The sequence below is a fragment of the Prionailurus viverrinus genome, chromosome D3 (genome assembly GCF_022837055.1).
Source record: "Prionailurus viverrinus isolate Anna chromosome D3, UM_Priviv_1.0, whole genome shotgun sequence".
Taxonomy (NCBI): domain Eukaryota; kingdom Metazoa; phylum Chordata; class Mammalia; order Carnivora; family Felidae; genus Prionailurus; species Prionailurus viverrinus.
This window is the reverse complement of record NC_062572.1, coordinates 34,320,444-34,333,384: the sequence shown is the minus strand read 5'-3', so window position 1 is coordinate 34,333,384 and position 12,941 is coordinate 34,320,444. Positions and strand designations below refer to the sequence as shown.

At 42.0% G+C, this 12,941-nt stretch overlaps 1 protein-coding gene across 8 annotated transcripts in view; it reads left to right on the top strand.

The window, feature by feature from the left end:
* LOC125149105 (piezo-type mechanosensitive ion channel component 2) overlaps positions 1 to 12,941 on the top strand; it is a 474,283-nt gene that overhangs the window by 335,978 nt on the left and 125,364 nt on the right. For all 8 annotated transcript variants that reach the window (XR_007145811.1, XM_047827748.1, XM_047827749.1 and 5 more), the window contains 2 exons: positions 7,298 to 7,460; positions 10,285 to 10,404. Coding sequence is in view for 7 of the 8 variants with exons in the window: in XM_047827748.1 (XP_047683704.1) it covers positions 7,298 to 7,460; positions 10,285 to 10,404 (283 nt within the window). In the remaining variant the exon portion in view is untranslated. The remainder of the gene's footprint in view (positions 1 to 7,297; positions 7,461 to 10,284; positions 10,405 to 12,941) is intronic.

Below are 12,941 nucleotides of genomic sequence, written 5' to 3'. Positions count from 1 at the left end.
GAAGCCTCCTCCTTTCTGAGCTTGGTTTCTGCCCTACAGCCTGCACTTGGCACGCAGGCTCCCTGAGAAATAGCTTCCTCTCCTTCCCTTTCTATTTCTTCCCTCCATTCAGTCCCCCGTTTATTTTCATTAAAGGATCTAAGTTTAAAATGCGAAGATTGTTAAAAGATAGTTTCTCCAGACAGTTGTTACCCCAAAACAGTCATTTTACTCTAGTTGGAAAGAATAGATTCCCTGGTTTCATAAGAGGATTTAAAACCTGCCCAGGCTTCTATCAACCTAACTGTGTACTAATCCATTCTACTTAGCAGTGTTTATTTAACTGAAGGATATGCCTCCCTGTATCATAAGAGGTCTAGATTATAAAGAGCCCTGAGCTCTGGAGAGGAAAAGGCTAAATAAAAAGTGTGTTGTCCAACCTCACACCCATTAGGATGGCTACTATCAAAAAATAGAAAACAACAAGTGTTGGGAATGACATGGGGAAACTAGAGCCCTTCTGCTCCGTTGGCGGGAATGTAAAATGGCACAGCCATGATGGAAGGTTCGAAGGTTCCTCAAAAAATTGCAGATAGAATTACCATATGATCCAGCAGTCCTACTTCTGTGTATATGTCCAAAAGAATTGAAAGCGAGGACTTGAAGAGGGAATTGTACATGTGTGGTCATAGCAGCATTATTTATAATTATTTAAAGGGAAAAATGTCCATCTATAAAGAAATGGATAAATAAAATATGGTCTGTACATACAATGGAATATCCTTCGACCTCAAAAAGGAGGGAAATTACGATGCATGCTACAACATGGATGAACCTTGAGGACATAATGCTCAGTGAAATGAGCCAGACACAAAGGACACATACTACATGATTCCATGTGTATGAGGTACCTAGAGAAGTCATATCCATTGAGACAGAAATTAGAATGGTTAGGTGCCACGAGCTGTGGGAAGGGGGGAATAGGGAGTTATCGTTTAACAGGTACAGAGTTGCAGTTTTGCATGATGAAATAGTTCTCGAGATTGGTTGCAGAGCACTGCGTGTATAGTTAATATGACTGCACTGGACCCTTAAACATTTAAGATGAAAATTTTTATGTTATGTGTATTTTACCACAAATAAATTGTTTTAAAACGTGGTATTGTTTTCAGTATTACATAGTGGGTTTTTTTGTTTTTTTTTTTTTTGTTTTTTTTTGTTTGTTTTTGCAAATCGCTAGGTGTCTATATGACTAGCGACCAAACAGATACGGTCTGGAGTGAACCTGAAAACAGGTGGAGTTTTTATAAAGTTGCCAACATGTGTGAATCAGAACAAATATGCTGCCAATTCACATTCACCGAATGCTTTCAGATGTTATGAGTGCTTTGGAGGCAGAGGAAAAAAAGTGCAAAGCAAGTGCTCCCTGGCAGGTGGAGAGGCATTGACAATGAGCCCCCAGAGCCCCAACGGAGCTGAGAGAGTCAGCTGCACACTGGGGCGAGGGAAGAATAACCAAAGGGCTGTGGTCAGAGACACTTCCTGTAGCTGTGATGTCCTCTTCTAGCAAAAGGCTTGGAATGAATTTTTAGACATAATAAGCTGAGTAAAGTGCAGTTTGGGGGTCTTGAAGGAACCATCCAGGCTGCTCCATATTTTTCTCTTATTGGATATTTGAATCTCTCATTGCTTCTTAATTGGAGAGCTCTTGGGCTGAAAAAAAAGTTACTTCTTGACTATATACATTTAATTATTGATCCATCCAAAAGGTGAAGTTCAAGATTCTTCTTGGCAACCTGTAGGGAACAAAAATAATTATCCGTTCCATATGATGCAAGATACTGTTTAGCGAAAGTGTTCTTGTGATGCCTTTGTTATGCTCTTATTCTGTGTTCTTATTTCCCGGACCGAGGGCACTAAAATCGTGGATGGTGTGGCCTAAGCCACAGCAATGTTTCTCTAAAATTCTAGAATGCACATGTGATATAGTTCCTTTCCATCCTGTCTTTCTCTTTTTCTTTTTCCAAAGCAGGAACTTTGCTATCCCTTAGTCTCTACTTCTCCTATATAACCATGGTCGCCTATGATAACTTTATGGTATAACTTAGTGTTTAGTGCTTTTAATTCAACTCAGTAAGCTTACACTTAATACTTGCTATACACTAGGCACATCCATCAAAGCAAGGTGGCAAAACACATACCCTTTTTTTTTTAATTTTTTAACATTTATTCATTTTTAAGAGTGAGAGAGACAGAGCATGAGGGGGGGGGGGGCGGGGCAGAGAGGGAGGGAGACACAGATTCCGAAGCAGGCTCCAGGCTTTGAGCTGTCAGCACAGAGCCCGATGCGGGACTTGAACCCACGGTCTGCGAGATCATGACCTGAGCTGAAGTCAGATGTCCAAGTGACTGAGCCACCCAGGCGCCCCCACGTATCCTTTTTTGAAGAAAGTAGAATCGAGCTGGGCAGAGACATAAGCACATAAGCTAACAATAATGCAATTACAGACCGTAACTACAAATAGTTATTGTGGATACACTGGGAAGGACAAATTTATTCCAGTTAGAAATCATACATTTCCCAGAGGTTGGTTCCCTAGCTCCCAAGAGCTAGGCCTTGATGATATCAAGGCTATCCCACCAAAACAGAAAGGAATAGGAAAAAGAAGCCAAAATGAAGAGGGATGGAGATTGGTTTTGGAGTATTAATTCACATTTACTGTAGAGACCATCTGGGCCAAAAGAAAGAATCAAGAATTGATGCTTTCAGCAAAAACAACTACCATAAATTAGCATGAGGGTTCAGGGGATGGGCTATGGCGGTAATATAATTATGTATTCCTGGCCACTGGTATCCTGGGGGACCTCTGCAATAATTTAAGGTGGTTGAGCATACGTGGAAGGAATACATGGATATGTATAGATTATGAGATACGGTTGGGGTGGGGCTTGTCCTGGAGTTGTCCAGAGAGATATCTGTCTGAGAGTCTGTGAACCCTGCCTGGCCTGCTACCTTGGATTTGCATTGCCAAGGAGTGGACAACGCTTACCTGGCACATACACCTCAATCGTTGATTTGGCAATCCCCCCAAAAAAGTCACAACTACCTGGAAATAACCCTGGTAAAACAAGAAGTAGCAAGACCAAGGGGACCAAGATTTTACGATAACCCCCACATAGTCTAGTGCAGCTTGGGTTGATGGCGTCAGGGAGAAAGGAGAGGAGACCTGGCTGCTAACACGTGCAATACTTTGCTGGCATTTGGGGGTATTCTCCAGGCAGTGAATGAATAGGAAGTAGGAAGGGGAAGGTGGCATGCTGAACCCGAACCTTCTTGAAGGTTACTCTGGGAATGGTCATGCTGTGGAAGGGAGAGAAACTAGAGCCTGCCCTTTACGTTGTAATTGTGCGGGAAGAGAAGCTGAGGACCTGTTCTGTGGACAGGATGTTGGGAGTGAAATAGCAGAGCAAGACTGGCCAGATACCAAGGCAGGAGTGTGTAGCCCAAGGGGCTGATCTGTTTCCACTGGGAACTGACGATCACACAGGAAGCTGTCTCCAGCCGTACTCTGAAAACTAGAAGAGTTTGTGAGATCTTAAGCAGTTAGCATAAAATCGCCAGGAAAATGTCCTTTCTTTGTCCACGTGCTTACACCCTCTGCCCACCCCCAATTCCATTAGGCTTTACAAGGAACTGGATTTTCAGACACTGTGAGCCATCTACCAAATGCACTCCCATCTGTTATTGATAGACCCGGCCTGGGGTCCAAGGATATTCCAAATACACAGAAGATCTGAGAAGCTTTATCTTTCTGCTTCTAAATAAGCAGTAAACAGGAATTCATTACTCCAAAGTTGTGTCATCATATACTTCTCTGGCAAAGAGACATTTCTATGGAGAGAGAGATAAAAGATAGTCATTTTTACGTACTTTAATGACTGAGAAACAATACAGATACATTTATTCAACCAGTTTGAACTAGGGCTACTGCAAGGGCACTAGCAGTTGTGTGGGAATCATCAAGACAGGAGGAAGCTTATAAATATCCAATGATGCTCCCATAACAAAAAATAGGGTGCTCTTCTCACTGTGCCCAGTTTCTCTCTCTTCCCAGCCCAGTCCCACAGCCTGGCCATTATACAGGACTCCTCTTTTCTCTCATTTACTCATCTCCCCTTTTTGGACTATCTTGACATGCCACATTCTTCTTCCTGACTACCCTTCCCAGACAGAAACAGCCACAGACAGGAAAGGTTTCTGTCACATCTTGCTCTCCCAAAGGAGCATGTCACGTTACATCACTGCGGTTAGATCACGAGTCACTTCCTGGAGGCAAGGCCCTCCGGTTTCACTTTTCTTTGTATCATCAGTACTACGAAGCAATTCCGGATTATGCGAGGTTCCCAATAAAAAGCTAGTAAGCAAGTCAAATAACAGTTGGATGTTGCACAGCCTCCTAGAATTTTAGCACCAGACAGGATGTGAAACTTGAAGTACAAACTTCCCATCTTGTATAGGAATTTTTTCTATAGGAGCTAGCCTACTTAAATAAAAAAAAAAAATTCTTTCTTTTCTTGCAAGAAAAGAGAACTCTTAGGTCTTAATGATATTTCCATAGCTCTGTTAGAAAAAGTTCCTTACAAGTACAACAGTCAGTCATTCTGTAGCTTGTATCCATGTCTGTTAGTCCGTACTCATTGTACAAAACGTGAGACTGATTCTCAGTATTCTTATAAAATGTGCAAAATCAGTTTGGAATAAACTATGATATCAACAGTAAGGTGTGGGGTCTCGATGTGATACCAAGTCTTTTAGGAGGCACGTGGTTCAGTTTACAGACAGCTGCAGAAATCCCTACAGACTTTCTGATGGGGCAAGACAGGTATTTGGAAACTGATGATCGAGGAGGTCATTTCTAGCATGTGTGCTAGCTGTGGGACAAGAAGACGAGAGACTCGGGGGCTGAAACCTACCGCTTCGTTAAAACAGAGACTTTCAGCTAACAATTGATTCTAAATCTAAACACTTTCAGTTCTGTGCACTGTATACAAGAAATTGACGTTTTAATCTGGGACTGCAAAAACAATTTCCCAGTGTTCTACAACTCTAAGAGGGACATAAGTTTTGTTAGCAGGAAATTTTCTTTCTAATGCTAACTATAAAAAAAATCTGCCTAGACTTGGGAAGAAAAGACCTATAGGAAGAGCAAGTTCTAGTTAACTTATTTTTTTCTGATAAAATTGAAGAAAGTTTAGTTTCTATTTAGCTTTCTTTAAAATCTATGTCGAACAATTCACTAATACGGCACTAGCCTCGTAAGAGAAAACAGTAATAGCCCTGAGAGGTTTTCCAAGTGGTTTTACGAGTGATGGGCATGCAGTCATTGAAGAGCTTATAACTGAATGAAGAATGTAACTTAAAAATTAAAGGAAGTTCACATATGAAAGATACAAACAGTAGAAAGACATGAGACTCACTTTTTGTGTTTTTTTAATGGTTATTTATTTATTTTGAGAGGGAGAGCTCACGTGAGCAGAGGGAGGGGCAGAGAGCAAGAGAGGGAGAGAGAATCCCAAGCAGGCTCCATGCTGTCAGCACAGAGCCCAACGGCGGGGCTTGATCTCATGAACCATGAGATCATGACTTGAGCCAAAATCAAAAGTCGGACATTTAACCGACAGAGCCGCCCAGGCACCGAGAGAGATACGAGACTCATTTCATGTAAAAGTTTTATTCACTTTGTAAAATCCTTTCTTAGAAAAAGTCCATATAAAGTGAATTTCTAAGTGAATCATGTCTATATAATTTCCCAATATCTAATCAGATTCATTCTGTTATATAGTAGAAATAACATAAAATCATTTCAAAATTTAATAAGCCTCATAAAGTTATATTTCAAAATAAAGAATTAATTATAAGGCTTTAAGATAAATTGACCATAAATAAAATTTGACAGAAACATATCTTCCAGAAACTCTAGTATATAATAATCTGGCTTTTATGACTGAATCACAGAACTGAGTCCAGTTTCAATATTTGCCCAATAACATCAGCATTAGCTAAAGAGCTAATGCTAAATCCTGCTAAAAACAAAATAAGTGCTCATTTAGCTGAACTTAGTAACATGTTACCACATACTTGACATTTCAGTAATGTGGGGATTTAATAGGGCTCAATGGCAATTAAAATGTAAATTTCTAGGGGCACCTGGGTGGCTCAGTCAGCTGAGCATCCGACTTCGACTCAGGTCATGATCTTGTGCTTCGTGAGGTCAAGCCCCACACTGGGCTCACCGCTGTCAACCTGTCAATGCAGAGTCCTCCTCAGATCTTCTGTCCCCCTCTGTCGCGTCCCCACTTGCACTCTCCCAAAAATAAATGATATTTTTTAAATGTAAATTTTTAAAAGGAGCAAGGACTTAGATTAATGGTATTAATATTACATAGTATTGGATTAGATAGTATTAGATTTTTCAACCAGTATGAAAACAATATTGGCATCAATTTTGCACACATGCACACATACTAACACACACACACACTCATATATACATATATATGTATATATATATATATATATATATGTGTGTGTGTGTGTGTGTGTGTGTGTATATATATATATATGATTTCAGGATGTATATTTTATATGTATATTATGTACATGCATACATATGTCATTTAAAGATGTAGTTGTATAGGGGGACCTGGGTGGTTCAGTTGGTTAAGTGTCCGACTTCATCTCAGGTCATGATCTCACAGTCCGTGGGTTCAAGACCCACGTCAGGCTCTGTGCTAACAGCCCAGAGCCTGGAGCTTGCTTTGGATTCTGTGTCTCCCTCTCTTTCTGCCCCTCCCCTGCTCCTGGTCTGTCTCTCTCTCAAAAAACAAAACAAAACAAAAAAAAAAATTAAAAAAATTGAAACTAACAAAGATGTAGTTGTATATATAAGAGAAATGAAATATCTAGAGTAGGATGGATTAACCTAGGACTAGCTCATGAGTATATTAAAAACAAGATTTTTTTAAAAATTTTTCGTAATGTTTATTTATTCTTGAGAGAGAGAGAGACAGAGCTCGAGCAGGGGAAGGGCGGAGAGAGAGGGAGACACAGAATCTGAAGCAGGCTCCAGGCTCTGAGCTGTCAGCACAGAGCCTAACGTGGGGCTGGAACCCACGAACCGCGGGATCATGACCTGAGCCAAAGTCATACGCTCAACCGACTGAGCCACCCCAGCGCCCCCAAAAACCTGCTTTTATTTTATGTTAGGGACATATAGTTTATTGTATTTTTCTGATATTTTTCTTTGTTTTTAAACAGGTTGTTTGGTATCAAATCAGTCATTCAAACAGACTGTTCCAGCACGTGGAAGATCGTAGCAAACCCAGACCTGTCATGGTATCACCATGCCAACCCCATAGTCCTGCTGGTGATGTACTATACGCTGGCAACTCTGATCCGCATCTGGCTGCAGGAACCCCTTGTAAGGATAAAAGGGTTTTGGTGATCTGATATGCCAAGGAACCTGGAAACTCCAGGAGAAGTGGTTCATTCCTACTAGCTACTGAGCGGTCAATGCTATATTCCAAAACAACTGGAGTGTTCTAGTTCTGGTGCCTTATTTCAGCACAGAGCACTATGCAAATGCAAGTGCTCTCATAACAAAGCCTGGTCTCTTCAATACATCACCACGTGCTGCTGAGAATGGTCACTGGTGAGGAGAATGGAAGACATTTGCATTGAGCACTTAATGCCATACGATGGGCTGTCCATAGACAGTATCTCACTGAATTCACTGCATAACTCTGAAAGAATTAGAATAGTATCATACCCATCTTGGAGATGAGGAGAACGAGGTTAGAGAGGTCCATTGGTCTGAGCGGTAGAAATCAGATTCAAACTCATGTTTGACAGCAAAGCGAGAGCTTCAGTGACTACACAGCCTGTTATCATGGTGACTGGAGTTTCAGAAACTTCTCTGACCTCTAACGTCTGAGAATGGGATAGGGACACCCCAGCTCTCAGCAGGGCCTGTAGCCTTCTGAGTACCCCCACTGTGAGGCATGGGCACTTGGGGGTCTCCTTCAGGCACGACAGAGGAATGATTTATTCCTGTGAGGTATTAACAAGGGCAAGGCACTTTTGAGGGCAGGACCAGAGAGTCTGGGTAGCTTCTTTCTTTTCCTTTTTTGGTGACAGAAAACTTCAGCCCCTTTCATTTTTCCCCATAATTGGCTATAAGAAGCTCAGTTGTAAGGGAGCTTGTTGGCACATGAGGGAGGAAAGTAGTGTAGACAACAATGGTCACACCTCTCATCCAGCACCTTCTGGGGGGTGGGGGGAGCTCACTGACTGGAAGCCCATCTGCGTGAAGTCACGCCTCCTCTCCTGTCACTTCTAGGTTAGGGCCTTTTCTGTGTTCACACCCACAAGACTGTATCTACACATCCATTCAGTTCATCTGACAGGCAGACAGCAAATATTTATTGAAAGCCAACGCTCTCAGACATGAAGCTGGGGGCCAGGCATAGAGCATCGCCCTAGGCAAGGTGCCCCGGGGGAACTGGACGTTCCAGAAGAGAAAAAACAGTCCAAACAAGTAAGTGGGATCCAAGTCACATAGCACAGTGGAACTGGGTGAGACGTGTGCCTCGTCTGTCCCCAGCAGAAGTGCTACCTGCAGAAATGGGGCACTGTCCTGTGCCCCACTGGTGATCCATTGTCCCCACTGGGCAGGCAGACCCAAGGGCCACAGAGGCAGCCTTGTTCACAGGATTCTCATATGGTGTCTTTCTTTGGGCCATCGATAGCAGCTTCATGTAACAAAATGTTTTCTGGGGTCATAAGGAATCTCCATCATTTTATGGTCACAGTTTCCTCCAGTTCTCTCCTCAAAGTTTGAGTGTGCCAGTAAAATGCTCTCAAGTGAAGTCATTGTGTTCATTTCGTCCACAAACACACAGAAGGTAAAGGGTGTGCACATTGCAGAAATGAAAGTGGATACAAAAGAAATTAAAATATGTTACAGGGATGGTCTCTGAACAGTGTCCTATGAGGGATGGAAATTAAAGCATTCAAGTTAATAAGAGTCACAGGTGTCCTTCACTTTCTCTGGGGGGTATCTCAGCACCCCCAGCATGCCAGGAGCATGTGACCCCTGTTGTCATGCTTCCATAGTGGGTGAAGGCCGCATTATAGTCCCATAGGCCCAAGAGACATTTGGCTTCCTCAGCCTTGGGCCATCTGGGGATGAAGGAAGGTAGAGTTAATAGCAAGATTACAGACCACAGTGTCTAGAAGGGTGTGTGGAGAACAGGGCCTAATTCATACCAGTGTCAACATTTCAAGGGGCCTATATTTTAAATGTGCTGGGACACAGCACTTTGTCATTGAGGCACTGATGGGAGACAGGTGGGTGGTTATATCATAGTTCCAGATGACCTGGCACCCTTCATGAAAAATGTCAGCTATCAAACGTGAGTCCTGAGGTAAAAGTCTATGATGCATGTTTGAGAGAGAGACAGAGAGAGAGAGAGAGACAGAGAGAGAGAGACGGAGACAGAAACAGGTGTCGAGAGTTAAATAATATATGGGCTCCCACCAGGGCATTTGGGTGCTCCCCATGGCTACTCTACCCTGGCACACTAGAACCAGGAAATTGGGCACTAAGGCTAAGTTCCCTCCCTGCCCTCCAGTGTCAACGGTGTGTTAAAGCCCTTTTTTGGAGCACTTTTGTTCAGAAACCATACAAAAGCACCCAGTGTATTCCGCCCCTTACACTCTCTCCATCATCATCATCTCTTCTAAACCAATTGCCTAATTTAGGCCAGCGTCCCATAAGGCAAGGTGACAGTTTTGTGCATTAGATATGTTCTTCCTTACTCATGTGTATAAGCTCTAGATGATTCCACCTTTAATAAATTTCTTCTTAATTAAAGATTGTCTATGGCTGGGTTACACAGTTAATTGAGCACTTTTTTGGAAGTTCTTCCTTTAAGAACCCTGTACATAGCTGCCTTCTACTACAGTTTGGAATACACAGCGAGAAGCTGTGGCTATTTAACATTGAAGCATATCTCTGTGATTTACGGGGCCTAGGAGGGATCAGAACATTTAACATTGATGTGCTTAGCATTTACAGGGTGGTATTGGTGTCATGCCCAAAGCATCTTGATAAAACTCCACATATTGTATACATTAATTGAAAAACTGGAGCAAAGACGAAAAGCTCTCTCTGGGTCACCCAAGCCACAGAGGGAACTGCTCCAGGAAGCAGAGCTGGCCCTGTGGGTTATTCTGTGTCTTAGGTGCAGGATGACAGGACCAAAGAAGAGGACAGAGCCCTGGCTTGTAGCCCCATCCAAATAACAGCTGAGAGGAGGCGAAGCCTGTGGTATGCCACACAGTACCCAACGGATGAGAGAAAAGTAAGCCACAAGAAATCAGTTTCCGTTTTCCTAACTAATTTTGCTACTTTTGTGTTAACGTTGCTGAACATGAGCCACGTATCATGTGCAAAGTCAGATTGCTCATGGTTTATAGAAATAGTTTGATTTTGATGTCTCGAGAGCAGAGCGCTCTATTCAGAGAGGAGAACCCAGTGCTTCTGAAGGAAATACATGGTTCCATAATACCCCATGAGAACACCATTTTATATTGCAGCACTTTCTACTGAAGTCTCTTAATCCTAAAAAGAAAGATTGTTCTTAATTTAAAAAAAAAAAAAACTTTGTATTTTAAACTAACAAAATATAACAAAGCAATCCAACCGGCAGGGAAAGTCTTAGTGTTGAAATACATTGCAGAAAATGATTTCACTCTATCGGGTAGCCGGCCCCAATAATAACTCAAGTAACCACTTAGAGAAGAACAAAACAGTTGATACGAATATGATTAAGTATCTCCTACCACTCTGAGGCAACAGTATGGGTTGATGAGGAAAAGTGAGTCACAGTGGGTAATTCATGTAACCTTTTGATTATTTATTGACCATTTTGAACTCAACTCAGCGCCATATTGACTTGTTAAAAATTGCCCATTTGTAACGTGGTAATGACAAACACAAAGCATTTACTTCCTGGCATGTTAGAGAATTGAGGAGTAGATTCTCTGACGTATTTGGTAGCAGGCTAGTTTCCCTAAGGCACATGGTCTTTCTTATTCTAAGCATGGCTGTCATGTCCTGTCATGTCATATCAAGAGAGAGGGCTACACAGTGAATGGGCTGCTTAAGACAGCAGACAGTTGTGCGGAGTACATGTGGTTCCCTTAGATGTGTGAGGATTTCCAGGGACCTTTCTCTCTCTCTCATCACGTCATGTATCTGGTTATCTTTCCCCTTTTCCTAAGGACAGACAGCGATAGAGGATGGCTCAGGAGTTTTTCAAATTGAGGTCTGTGGACCGCCGGGGATTCCTGAGACCCTCACAGGGATCCACAGGTTCAAAACTACTTTTGAAATAATATTTAAAATATGTGCCTTTTCCCCCTGTGCTGACCTTTGTTCTGGTGACACAAAAACACAGACCGAGGCCGTGGCACGAAACCCTACAGCTGCGGTCCTGCCCTTCCCCACCAGGCACTCACAGAAATCAGAGCAGGAAGGCCAATTTCATTTAAGGATATCCTTGATGAGATAAAATTAATTAAAAAAGAAAAGAATATCCTTGATGAACCCGAAATAGTTACCGTTTTTTTTTTAAATCTCCACATCAGAGCTCACATCTGTTTAATATCCCATGTGGTAAAAAGGGAAGTCGCCACAAAGTACCACCTGCAAACGTGTGATGAGCATCTTGACGAAAAGCACTTGGCTGGTTGTAGGAAGCGTGAACTGAACTACCTGTTGCCCACCGCACACCAGATTCACTTGACAGAGCTGCTAGGAGACAAATTATGGTGATTCAGGGATGGGTATTTGGCAGATAGTTACTGGAAAAGAAGAGAAGTGAGCCTGTCACTTCAAGGCACGCAACAGACAGCACTTATTGCCAATGGTAACACTTGAACTTATGAGTGAAGATTACAATATTAGAAAACTTGCATCCACTCTTCGGAGTAGGAAAACTTCCCAATACTGAGCACCTCTCTGATGAGATCAGTGGTGATATTAACACGTGTGTGTTTTAAATATTGTGTAACGAAATGTGTCAGTATTTGGGAGACTGTATAAGTCACTGGAGCAAATCACCAACACGTGAAATGCGTCATTGGACTTTAAGGTAACAGAGTGTAAAAAGTTCACTGATAGACTTTCAGATTCCATGTTGCAACTAATCTTCCGGTTACTACCACTTGTTGAGTTTGGTGTAGTATTAAAAAGAAAACAAACCAAAAAAAACTGCCCACAATTGCCTGGCTAGACTTTTGAAATACTCTTTCCTTTTCCAACTGCATAGCTCGCTGAAGCCAAATTTTCCCCATATACTTCAGCCAGAATAACACCTCATGGCAGATTGAGCACACGAACAGATATGAGAATCCAGCTGTCTTCATTTACGCCAGATATTAAAAAGATACGCAAAAGTATAAAATAATACCACTTTTTTTGCTGTTTGGTTTTTTTAAATACAACTGTTTGAACAAAATGATTTTTATTAGCATGTTAAATTTTAAGAAAAATTGAACAAACTAACAAATATTTTTAGATGCCTCAATTTTAATTTCTAGCATAGTAGATATTGATGGATAGGAGCCATATTATTAAAACTCTTTGGGACTCTCTGTGATGTTTATAATTATAAATGAGTCCTGATCCAAAATGGTCGGAGAATCACGCAGAACACAGAACAGCAAACGCTTATTATTTGAGGAGGGTCCAAACCACCTGGCACTAATATAGTTTAAAAGCACAGTCTTTAGGGTGCCTGGGTGGCTTGGTCGGTTGAGCCTCTGACTTTGGCTCAGGTCATGATCTCACAGCTCGTGAGTTCCAGCCCCGCATCAGGCTCTGTGCTAACAGCTC